The 12,943-nt window shown below is 40.6% G+C and overlaps 1 protein-coding gene across 1 annotated transcript in view; it reads left to right on the top strand.

The window, feature by feature from the left end:
• NUS1 (NUS1 dehydrodolichyl diphosphate synthase subunit) overlaps window positions 1–12,701 on the top strand; it is a 37,056-nt gene extending 24,355 nt beyond the window's left edge. The window contains 3 exon segments of the mRNA XM_038397271.2: window positions 4,705–4,857; window positions 8,337–8,436; window positions 9,933–12,701. Coding sequence (XP_038253199.1) covers window positions 4,705–4,857; window positions 8,337–8,436; window positions 9,933–10,023 — 344 coding nt within the window. The 3' untranslated portion in view covers window positions 10,024–12,701.
• Window positions 12,702–12,943: the final 242 nt, after the last annotated feature.

Consider the following 12,943-nt stretch of genomic DNA (forward strand, 5'->3'; position numbering starts at 1 on the left):
TTAGCTATCCTTCTCTTGGTAGATAGCATGTCAAAGTCTTGCTGGGGATTTTGATTTCAGACTGCAGCATCAGTTTCCTCTCTCTTTTCAATGCAATATTTGTATTAAGTATCATTCAGAGACCCCGCTGTACTAGGCAACATATAGACATGTTATCTAAGCCCTGAGCTACATTACAGAGTTGGGTTGATTTGAGCTGCCCTATGTTGACCTAACTCTAAATGTCTACACTAAAATTCAGCTCTCACTGATGTAACTCGCCCATTATGCTGAGATAATAACTTCACAGCTGCGAGAGGTTGATGTAATTAGGTCAACACAGTGTCAGTGTAGACATTGTGTTGCTTACATCGAGTGTTGCTGCCTTTCGGAATCCATCCCACAGTGCCCCCCACTGTCAGTTAAATTGGTGCAAGCGCTCCTGGCGAGGACATGCACTACTGACACACAGAGCTCAATGTGGACATGTAAAAGCAGTTTAATTACTGCAATGGCTATAAGTCAACGTAACTTAGGTAGACTTAATTTTGTATCATTGGCTGAATTCCTACTCTTGTCTTGGCTTCCTCATGTAGGGCAGGTTTATAGCTGTAAGAGTTTTGGCTCTTTGAGGCCAAGGTAGGTCAGCCTAAGTTAGGCCAACTGCCAGTCCCTTTGTCCTCTCAAACAGACATCGGGGGAGCTGCTGAGTGTTCAGCACTTCAGAAAATGAGGCCACTGATTTGTCTAAGCGTATACTTATTTAAGAGCCTAATTTTAGGCATCCGTTTTTAAAAATGTGTTGGTCCAAGTCAGCATAGTATCTTCAGAGATCAGCTAATTCTTCTTCAAGTAGATGCAGACATCTATTCCACTTAGGTGTGTGCATGCCCTGCACACCAGAGCTAGAGACTTTTCCCTACCGTTACCCGTAGAAGGGCCACGCTTGTGGCTGTGGCCCTTCTCTAGCTATAAGAGTTGGCTGTGCTTGCTTTGTTTGAGAGGCCCACCTTAAAAGAGCACTGTTTTGATCTGTAAATCGTTTCTAAAAAGGAGACTCGGGTGACATTATTCCTTAGGTGCTGCCCGAGGCAGTTTTTGAACAGGCCATGCGGTCTGATCCCATACCAAGGCCTTTCTCAGGCCAAAGCTCACTCTCTGGCTTGGAGAGCGCTGCTGCCTCTTGTTCCAGTGCAGACACCTCGTCGAAGAGCTAGAAGTTCTCCATTATTGGCGCCACGGAAGAGGTCTCAAAGACCAATTGGGACCACTCCAAGTCATGGGGTGACTGCTCTGCCTCCCCCAGGAAAAGCACAGACTGGCACAGGGCTGGTTCTAGTGCGCAGGATGGTACAGGAACCTCTGACCCTTCCCCAGTACTGAGCGGGAAGGGCAGAAGCCCTGTACTCTTGACTCCGGCCTCTGGGCACCCCTGGAGTCCAATACTGCTGGGGGAGATGCCGGTGTCGACTGTGTCCATGTTGACAGTATCAGTTAGCTACAGACTTCTTTTGCCTTTCTTTCTGAATCTAACCATGGATCCAGGGCTGCACCACCTATGGTCCCTCCAATTGAGCAAGCTGCTGAACCTCCATTTCTGTTGCCACTGCCTCCAGACCTTCCCCTTCCGGTGGTTGGGATGGCACCTATACTGGAATTGAGGAATGGGACCTCAGCACTGGGGACCCTCTTCAGCCCTACCACATTTTGTGCTTCAAGCGCTCCCATGATGGCTATCACTACCCTTGGCATTGACGCATTTGAGTTCTCTGGTACTGATGTTTGCACTAGGACTGACACTGCTTATGGCACCAGCATGCTCAGTAGAGATGGAACAGTCTTCATCACCGATTCCCTCCTCGTTCTGCGTGACTGATGAATCGGACCACCTGTTGGCACCCTTGTACGTCCCTCTACCCATGTTGCTGAGATTCTAGGGCTCTGATTCCAATTTGGAGCTGTCATCTTTCCACCTCACATCACCTGAGGAACTCAAGGGACTGCCAATGGATCAGTTTGACTCCCAGGGTTGGCATGTGCCCTGTGGCAGGGACCATGGTCCCTGGCCTGGCCCCTACTGGCCACCAGTGCCCTACCCATATCAGTGTCCTTGGACTCAGTAGTATGCTTCTTGTTCAGAGATCCTGCTCTTTGTCCTGATTGAAGCCAAACTTATGCCAGGTTGCCAGTGGTGGCTTTGAATCAGCCACAAGCCCAGGCATTGGTGGTCTTCCTCCGTGCGGAATTGCTGGAGTCCTCCATTCTGGGTATATCTTCCCAGGACCAAAAGCTTATTTTGACTTTCATCCTCATTGCTGGACAATGCTATGCTGCTTGGTTTGTCCTCCCCTTCTATCCTGGAGAACTTGAAGAGGTACCAGGACCTTTTACTCTGCATAGCCACATCCCTCGGCATCCAGGCAGAGTTCCTCCAAGAGAACATGCATAAACTGACCATTTTATACCCTGCTGTCCCTGGAAGAGTGGCCCTCCCAGTCAATGATACACTCCTCAAGACAGTGACAGCCCTGTGGAGAACACCGGCCTTGGGACTGCTGATGGTGAAGTGCATGGAAGAGCACTACTTAGTTGCTATGCAGATATTTGAAGGGCTCTGTTCCTACTGGGCCCTGAATTTCCTGGTCATAATGCCAGTAAATGACAGGGCCTGGCAGGCTACGTTCAAGTCTACCACCCAAGGACAGACTCCAAGCAGTTGGATCTGCCGGGCAGGAAGATCTATATCCCATTGTCTGTATAGATGAGGATTGCTAATTAACAAGCTTTGCTGGACAAGTATGATTTCTTCAATTGTCAGCCCTGGCTAAATGTGAGGACCAGTTGTCCGATGTGTCATATGAGGAGTTCCAGGCATTTGTTGCAATAGGCTGTTTGGTGGCCAAAACTTCCCTGCAGTCCACTTTTGATTTTGCCTTGTCCAGGGTCATGGCCTTGGTGGAAACCTATGAGGAGAGATTCCTGGTTGCAAAACTCTGGGATTGCTCTGGACATCCAGCAAACCATTGAGAACTTGCCCTTTGGGTGAGTCTTATTCTCCAACAAAACAGATGACACTGTGCACTCTTTCAAGGATTCCAGGGCTATCTTGAGGTTCTTGGGAGTGTACACATCTCATTCTGCTAAACATTCTCTGGGCATCTTACCCTTTAATTATGGGGAAATTTCTTATGAAGAAATTGAAATCAGATATTGGGGAAGAGGGGTACTGGGACACTAGTGATGGTCTCGGACCATCTGTATATGTTTCAAGAGATGTGGTTTTGAGAGCTAGGGGAATTGAAATTTGCTTTGTGCTAAAGAGTACAAGTCTAGCCAAGTGATGGTTGTAATCCTGTTTCTCAAGGTTCAAATCTGTATATTCTGCAGCAGCCCGTATTGGGATAGCTGTGCTGGTCCCATCTTGTTTCCGGGTGCTTCTGCAAGCCTCCAGGCTCTCCTTTTCACGGAAGAACCTGGCCATCCTTGAAAGCAGCTGAAAACCAGGAGAGCCAATGCTATCTGACCACATAACTTTTCATGAACTACCAGCAAGTGCTCTGTAGTCCGTGGCTGAGTCTGAGAACCTAAATAATAAACATGGTCTGTTACACACCATACAAAACATTTAATGATTCCGAGCTGTATTCCTGGTTCTTTAGGTAAATGTACTGGATGCAAGTAGCCAATTGAGGCCCACTATAAAGTTTGCCCCTCATGGATGAACTTCTGACTGAATATCTATCTTCACCCTCGGACAAGAAATGTGGAATGTGTATCTTTCAAAAATGGGCCATAAGTACATCAACTAGCAAGAAGCTTGTGGGTACCCCTGCCTTCATTTCTTCCATTTGCTTAGTCTGGTTATATAGACTAAAAACTAGTGGCTGTCTTCCCTAGTAGCCTTGTAATCCTTGTTGTCTGTTTCTTAATTTCTCTGTTTATAGCCTTTTCAAAGACTCTTGTAAAGCAGTTACGTGCAGCCAAATACTTCAAAATCATAAATGTATTATGAGTTTCTTAAAGATCCTGTCTGTGCCTTTCACTCGTATCTCATTATGCCATGTCTGGAATGGTCACATCCTGCCTCCTATTTTGTTCTTTGTGCTGCTTCCTTGGTTTTTCTCTGTCCTTTCTTTCATTTGTCTTATCCTTCTGTTTTTTATGGGTATGCATTCCATTTTTTCACTCTTGTTTGCCCCTCCATTTGGAGCCCAGGTGATCCCTCCATTTTCTCCCCTACCCCACTCCCCAGTGTGCTAGCCTTCTGGCAGAGTGCTTCCAGCAGTCGTATGCAGCAAGAGCCAATGCAGCCTTCTGGAGTGGCCTTGGCCTCCAGCGTCACAGGTTGGAAACTGGCCTGAGACTAATGACACTGTTAAATTATAAGTGGTAGGCTTTTAGGCACTTACAAGATCCCTGTAAGATGTCCTAAGGTCAAATGGTAGGAAATACAAAGTTAGGGTAACAAACCTGGAGGCTATCAACATCATAAACTTTTAAAAAGATGTAGTTGTGATGTACATGTTTTATACACTGTGTAGAAATGCTTAGTGCGTTGCTGCTTAAAATGTGAGATTTCAAGATGCGCAATCTTTCTTACTGATACAAGAACTTGCATCCCTGTTCTCTGACTAGTTTTCATCAACCTCCTAGAACTGTAAACAAATAACCTTTCTTGCAAAAGTTCACTTGCTTTTAAAACAACTTTGTGCTTTGTACTTGCAGTTTTAAATTGCCAATCTACATTGAAGGTGCTGTCCCCAGAAGATGGAAAAGCAGACATAGTGAGAGCTGCTCAGAACTTTTGTCAGTTGGTAGCACAACAGCAAAGAAAATGTACAGACCTGGATGTGAATGTCTTAGACAACTTACTAAGTAGTAAGTATTATATTGTGCCTGGGGCAGGGAGGGAACACTATGTGCTAATAAGTCAGTTTGTAACAGGCATATTTGGATCAGAATAGCATTGGATTTACATCTGGATTTGATCTCCTGCTCGATGCTGATGACAATTTTAGAACTTTTTGTCCACATCTTGATGATATATAGCCTATATTGTAACATTTTTCATGTCACAGAACTGAGCAAATAATTTTTTAAAAATTATTATTTCAGTGTTTGGGAGTAAAAAATGATTCATTTTAAACCAAAATGGAATTTTCATTTTTTCCCCTCAACGAAACAAAAGCTTGAAAACCTTTCAAATGTCGACTCGGTTACATTTTGAAAAAAAATGTGGACACTTAAAATTTTTTTAGTGTTTTTCAGCCTAAACTATTTCCCAAATTTTGAGAATAGCTTCAGAGCGCACTCTCCCAAAGGTGGGGTGTTTTTTGTTTTGTTTTTTGGCAAAAATTCTATTAGTCAAAAAAATTTCACCCAGTTCTGCCCCCTTTTGAAGATGCTGCTGCTAAGCTCTTTGCAGACCACTCTGAAAACATTATATCCCACCGGCTTCCTCTGTCAGTTTCTTCTGTGCCTTCAAAGCTCGATTTAACTCCTCCCCTCCAAGTCTTCCTCCTGTCTGTGTCCTGTATAGTCTCTTCAACACCAGTCTTCATATCTCCATGTGTGTTATGGGATTCTCAAACAACTTTCCTTCTGAAGGAAGGAGAGAAGTGCGACTGAGTCAGCTGAATGTATTAAAGGCTGTCTTCAAATTCAAATTAATGCCTTTCAAATTAACTTACCTCAAGTGAGAGCAGCCAAACTACAGAATAACATCATGATGCAGAGTGTGAATTTTTGTTAACTTTTAAGTGACTAGAACTTGGAAACTAAACTTTTTATGAAACTAAGAAAATTCAAGCTTTACTCTTGAATTGTGCTGAAAATTTGGTGTAGATGCACAGTTGCTTTTATGGACACAAGACGGGTTTGACTTTTAGGGCCAAACGGAATACGCTTACTGCTGACGACATAATACCTCTGACATAACTCTTAATTCCTAGACAACAACTGAGTTAAATTAGTTTGTGTACGTATCTGAAATAAAAAAAATTACAGGTAGGGCTTAATTATTTCTAACATAAGCACTGTAAAAACCAGGAATTTAAGAATTATGTTTAGTTATTCTGAATACTAAGGGGTTAGGTTGAATTTAAGAAATCTAAACATGTTAAGGTAGCAAAATGTACAGTTAAGGCATTTAAACAACTCTCCCTTTTAATGACACCGAGAGGGAATGTGGAAAGAGCAAAGAAAAATGAAAAATCAGTTGAATCTATGACTACAAGCACAGATGTTGCAATCAGAATTGTTTGGTTTCTGCATGGCATTATTACAAGGCAGAGTTAAAACTAAGGATACCTTTAGGATCATGTCCACTGAGTACTTTCTCCCCATTCTTGATCTCTTGCTGTATCCTATACTGACTTGCATGTCCTTCCTAGCCAACTTCCTAGAGTACATGGAGGAACTGAGTTTAGTTACTGCTCCTCTCCATCCTGAACTTTTTTTTTTTTTTTTTAATGGGCCACATCAATGGCTGGCTCAGGTATGAAAGATGTGTGTTGGAAGTTACAATTCCTTTGCTATGCCAAATCTGTCCAGCTAATCAGGCCACCACACTCTCTCTCCAGCCTCTGGAATGCAGAAGGAAACACTCAACAGGAGCACAAGATAATTTCAGTAGATATCTCAGACTTGTCCCTCCCCCTACAGAAGACTTTCTTATATTTAACACCATGTAATCCAAATGGTTCTAAATCTGAAATGTTCCCTTCTTTTCCTTCAGAGATTAACTGAGGACGCTTGCCTCAGTCAACCACTTTCATACCTAAGGTTCTGTGTCACAATCCTAAAAACCAGAATAATCCCAGAGGAATGGAGTAGGCAAACAACCCATACTCCAGTGATGATTCTACCCTTATCAGAAGGTTTTGAAATGATTTTTAGTATGGCTTGATGTTGTGTCTTTGTTCTGGAATTGCCTATCAATGTCAGGTGCAGGGCTTCAGCTCTGCAAGAAAAACTGAGCTACTTGGGCATCTGTTTCCTCCCTTAACACAACAGTAGAGCATCATAATAGGAAATTAAGGTGTTATACTTTCCACATAGACGATTCTTATGTGTCTAACTTGAAAGAGGCATATCAGATTCTTGCTGTACATGGAATTACTCCCAAAAATGAAGGAAATTTGGTTCCAAGCTCACATTTAATACCAAAAAAAACCCAAGCAGAGGTATTTTCTTACTATGGGGCCATTCAGTTAAACGACTGACATAGCTACAGTATGGTTGGCTCTATGTGGGAGTTGTCCAAGATGGATGTAGGCAAAGCATTACTGTTTAGCCTGAAGTGTGTAGTGTGGGTAGGAGTTTAAATGTTACCACACAACCCAGCTAAGCCTGCTTCTAATAGTCCTGCATTTTTTAAACTACCACAATTACAACTTTATCAAACCATTTTAAAATGAAATTAGTCTAGTTTACAAATATAATCCACCGAGCTGGATTGCAGTTTGGCCTATCTAGAGCACTGGACTGGGTTTCTGGAGACTTGGATTCTATTCCCAGGTCTGCCTGTGGCTTGCAGAATGGACTCTGGCGAGTCACTTCATCTTTCTGTGCCTCCATTTTCTCATCTGTAAAATGGGGGTAATGATACTTCCTTCTTTTTAACATAGACAATACTTACCTCCTTTGAGATCAGTAGATAAGAGACATTATGGCGTCAGAGGCTGGTTGAAGGCAGAAATGGCGTCAGGCTGGATGAAGACAGAAATGCATCTGACCTTGGGACTCCTAATAAAAGTGTCAGTAGATCTACATATTGTTACTTGTCTACAGTCATTAAGAACAATGGCGAAGTACAAGAAATTAAGCAGTTCGTGCCTTTTTTTGTGTTTAAAGCACAGGGATCACTAGATATTAAAAATCTGTCAACCTGTATGTTAAGAGCAGGCTACCTTTTTTTAAAGTTTTCTGTGTAATAAGTCATTTACTTTTCTCAGCTGTGTCCCAGTGATTGTGGCTTTTTGTGGAGAGTTATGTATGTTATGTGACGTCATGGTCAATATGTCGGCTAATTCGATTTTTCACAGTAGGATTCTAGCGTGTCTTCTATATAACCAAGTCCCCAAACTATAGCTGGTGCAAGATGTAGCAGCCCACTCTTACCAATGATGGCCTCAACCTCTTACTCCAGTTACTTTTTAGAAAAAAGGAGCAGGGGTGATCTCTTTTTCTCTAACACTTTTTACTGTGTCTTATGTGATGTTTTTTAATTTTATTTTATGTATTTATTTTAAATGAACAAATGCATATTGCATGTGAAATAAGTCTCTTAAAATTCTGAGTCTAAATCTCTAATCCTAGAAATTTACTTAATTTCCCTCTTTTTATTTATTTTGTAGGTAATAAAGGTTTCCCTGACCCTGATTTAATTTTGAAGTTTGGTCCTGTGGACAGCACATTAGGATTCCTTCCCTGGCACATCAGACTGACGGAGATCATGTGAGTTGGTTATAAATCATTTATGTGAACCGGATTGGAATATATTCATTCTTTAACAGGTGGTGTGGTTTTTTTTTTTTTTTTTTTTTTTTTTAAATTTTAAAGTAGTACAGAAAGAGTGAAATCCCTCCAGTAGACACAAAGCAAGTCCTAAGTTCTGCTTGGAGATAGTGATTGCACGGAAAGTATCTATTCTGTGCATCAGTTTTTACCACCATCTACTAGAGAGAGATAGTATTGATTTGGTTCCCCGCTTTTGGGTTTTGCTTGTCTCCTACAAGAAGCATTTACTCCATTAGTTCTAGAGGGTTTTGTCCCTTGAAGCCCAGATAGGAGTTATGTGCACAGATATGTTTTCAGTGTCTGTTAATTGATTGTTGCACCTCAGTTTCTTTTCTGACCATGGTGTGCAAAAAAGCTTCTAAAAAGTGTTGTCATGATCAGCTCAGTTAGGAGGATCCTGAATCCTTTTGTTATATGCCCTGTTTGATAGGTTCTTCAGAAAAGATTAAGTAGCATCTGAAATAGACCACTGGCTTCATAGTTGAGAAAGTATCAAGCCATCAGTTTTGTGTGATCAGTGTTTTGCATCAGCTTATATCAAGTTGTCTTTGAATTGTATGTGATTGACCTTTTCTCATAACAGGAGCATGTGCCTTGCTGTTGATACTTACTTTTTTTCACTTAGAGTTAAGTTATGTAAGGCTCTGTTGCCCTCTGTCTACACATGGAGGTTGTTAAAATATACTTGTCTGTCTTCTGGATTTAACTGAAGAGATGTTATGGGGTCAGAGGCATTCTTTGTGGATGTATTGGGGTTATTGCATGTCCAGGAGCACTCTGAATGAAGGCAGAAGTGTGTCTGACCTTAGGACTCCTACTTGCACTTCATTAATGAAGTCAAACCTGTAACTGTCTTTGAGTGCCTTAATAGAAAAAGGGCTCAATCATACTTTCACCCAGAAGATTTAAACTTTTCTTCTGTGGTTTGAAAATACTTGAAAATTTCTCTGTGTTATGGAAAGCAGCAACTCTTTGTGCTATTTGTGGGCTAGTTCAGAAGCCAGTAGAACTACTCCTTAAATAAAGGGCATGACAAGAATGGCAATAGTACTACATATGTTGTTTAAAAGTAGTGTCTTAAGACTTTTCTACACACTGATTTACCATATTTACATTGAAATAGCTAACCTATCCGTAACTAACAGTTTTTATTTTGGCATGTGTGTTTCACAGTGCTCTGTAAGTGTCCACAGACAAACTTGCACCAAAATAAAAAATACGTTAATTACACCCAAATTAGCGTTTTCAGTGCAGTTTGTGTATAGCTAAGCCCTTTATTATGAGGGTTATTTGAGGGGTACCAGAACTCTGCAGCTCAGTAACCGTTGTTGTGATTGTGATAATTAACCAGAAATTACATTTCCTTGCCTGGGCAAACTCCTTTTTATATAAAATAATTGCCTTAATGGCTCCTTCCTAATTTGTTTCCTCAGTTCTTTGCCTTCACACCTGAACATCAGCTATGAAGATTTTTTTTCTGCTCTCCATCACTATGCAGCCTGTGAGCAGCGTTGGGGAAAATGACTTCTTGCGGAGCACTCTTGTCAGGCTTTCCATGGAAAGGATCCAGTATCTCTGTTTACAAGCACCCAGTGATCTGTACAAGTCTGGTTCATAGTCATTTTCTTAATTTATCAACAAACTCAATAAAGTGTCTTACCTTTCTAGAGAGTCTATGCGTGTGAGTGAGTGAGAATCCTTCTGCAGAAAGGGGGAAACACACAGGTTTGTTAATTTTGTGCAAATGACCTTGTATAAATTTTAAGCAGAGCTGATCAAATGCTTCATGCCCCTACCTGTCTTTTTTTTTTTTTTTTTTTTTTTTTTCTCCAGTGACCAAAATGTTATGCAAGAATAATGTTGCCCTTTGCTAAGGGGAAACATTCATAGTATCATTGTGAAAACTACAGGGCAATATAAGATGTTGCCACATGCATTGAATGTACTTTTCAGTGGAAAAGTGGAGACTTGTCTGCCATTATATGCCCGTCCATTCCTCATTCTCCCTGTGCTCCTCAGATGAACACTTGAGAGCCATTGGCCTAGTTATCTTCAAATATGTTAGGTATGTGTTTGTGTATTGCATATATCAGTAACTGTTCTGGTGACCATAAAAATGGAATGAAAAGATTCCAACTTACCCGCTGACAAGACAAAGCATCTAATAGGATAAAAAGCACAGGTAATAAGTTTCTGGAATCTGAAGAGGCCACAGATTCTTTCATTACCTTATTTTGGGGGTAAGTGCATTAAGCAGCAGTCTGTTTTATGCAATATCCAGGGTGGGTTGTGGGTTTTTTTTGGAGTAGACAAGGATGTTTAAAAGCAAAAGCCTTCTAAAAATGCACCTATAGTCCTAGATATCTTCCCTTCTTCCCTAGGACCCAGCAAAGCCAAATTCCTGTTGAGTTCAATGGACACTGAATTGAGCACCCATAGTTGATGAGATGACATAAATTGAGATTTCCAAAACATAATTAACATTATAAATGACTTTTTATATTGCACTGATCTGGTACTATTTTTCAAATTAAAACTTTTTAAGTGAATTATGTCTCTAGCTGGATAAAAGCAGTCTGAGTTAGATTTAGATTTTGGGTTGCTCATTCTATTTTTCAATCTCTATTTAAGGAACAATACAAATTGCCACTGCTTTCCTTATTACTGTTTAGCCATAAGGCAGTGTTTAATTGTGTACATTTCTGACGGAGACTTCCCTGATGTCGGTATACATTCTGAACTAGATATGTTCAAGACTGAGTTTATGAAGTCTGCAAATAGCAGTGATAAGAAGGATTTTTCATGTTTGAGATCATGAACAATGAAGCAATGTAACCAGAAGTGCAGCATTAGGTTAATATCTGCATAAAGAACTGACAGTTATGGGGGGGGGGGGAGACCTCAGTCACAGAATGTCCTAATTAAATTATTTAAATATAGAAAATACACTTGAAATAAAAGCTCTTAAATTGAAATTGTCATCTAATATCTAAATGTTTTTAAGTATGAAAGAATAAGCAGGACCTAAAGAGAGCTGTACTGTTTGTTGCTGAATGTTTTGAAACTATATCCTTTATTTTGTCCTTGACTTTATAGAATTGTTAGCCGGTTCTTGAACAAGTGTTTCATATCTGTCCCCCTCCTCGGAGATTTAGTCCTCCTTTGCTTTCTCTTTAAGAAGGTGGGAAGCTTGGCAAAGCACTTCATGGGAAAAAATCTTTGTCAGTTTAAAAAGGGAACTGTCAGGTTTTAAACGTGGTTTGTTTGTTTTGGTAAAATAACACACTATGCTTTTGTCATGAATAGCTATAATGTTAGCATCAGCATTTTTTACTTTTCCTCTCCCTCCTTTAATATCCTATTATAGGTCCCAAAAGAACTTATAATAATGTGAACTGCCTCATTTCATGTTTTGTGTGAGACAAAGGGACACTGCTCAGAGCTGATCCTTTCAAGGACGTCAAGATGATCTTCCATATGGGTTGTAATGCCAGTACAGTGTACTTAATCTCATTTGTGGGGTTGGCTTTTGATGTTCACCCTGTTTCTACTATGATAAAACAAGATGGAAAATTTAACATGCAATGCCTACTTGGGGTCGGGTCCCTGTAATTCCCCACTAAACACTGTACATTTAACTTTTGGGGATGGGATGAATGACTTGCTGTTGAAGAGAGATCTTGGGTATTGTGAATTTTTTCTTGCGTCAGAGACCACCTTCATGTAAACATAAAAAAGGTTGTCAAGCAGTTCTGGTATTGGTAGTAAAGAGAAATAAAACAGGAAAATGAGACTTAATTCTGTGTTTCTTTTGATCTTTTCACCAATCTGCAAACTGCCAAAAAAGACTTGCATTGAGCTGTTTTTGGCCCTTAACAAATTCTTGAATAGCTTTACTAAAGCTAGTATTTCCTGTTTCAGAGCCAGACCTTAAGATTTAGTGAGCTGTGCCAAATACACTGTGTATATCCACAACTTGATCTTTGAATGTGTCATTGCAGTTAGCTCCCCCCACCCCGGCTTGCGCTGTGTGAAGGTACATTGTATAGCTGTGACATTCTGTGTGGCTGTAGTCTCTGGCTACATGTAAATAATGTGTAAAGCAAGTTTTTTATGATTAAGGAATCAATTTATTTAACTTTATTATTGAAAGTTAAACCTGAATCTGTAAAACAAGAAACCAATAAAATAATATAATCTTTCTACAGGCTATGGTGTTATATGAACACTTTCTCTAGATTTTTGAATTGGGAGATAATTTATATGGCTCACAGTGGAATGGTATCACTTTTCTCTCTTCTTGTGTGTCCTGCTCAAAGCAGGCCTTACCTCTTGGGTGAACCTCCAAAACATTCTTTGTGGATGTCCCCCATTTTTTTTTTCTGTGAACTATTCATGTCCATTGTGTTCACGTTATCATGCAGAGCATCTGCACTGGAGAGTT

The sequence above is a fragment of the Dermochelys coriacea genome, chromosome 3, assembly GCF_009764565.3.
Source record: "Dermochelys coriacea isolate rDerCor1 chromosome 3, rDerCor1.pri.v4, whole genome shotgun sequence".
Classification (NCBI taxonomy): domain Eukaryota; kingdom Metazoa; phylum Chordata; order Testudines; family Dermochelyidae; genus Dermochelys; species Dermochelys coriacea.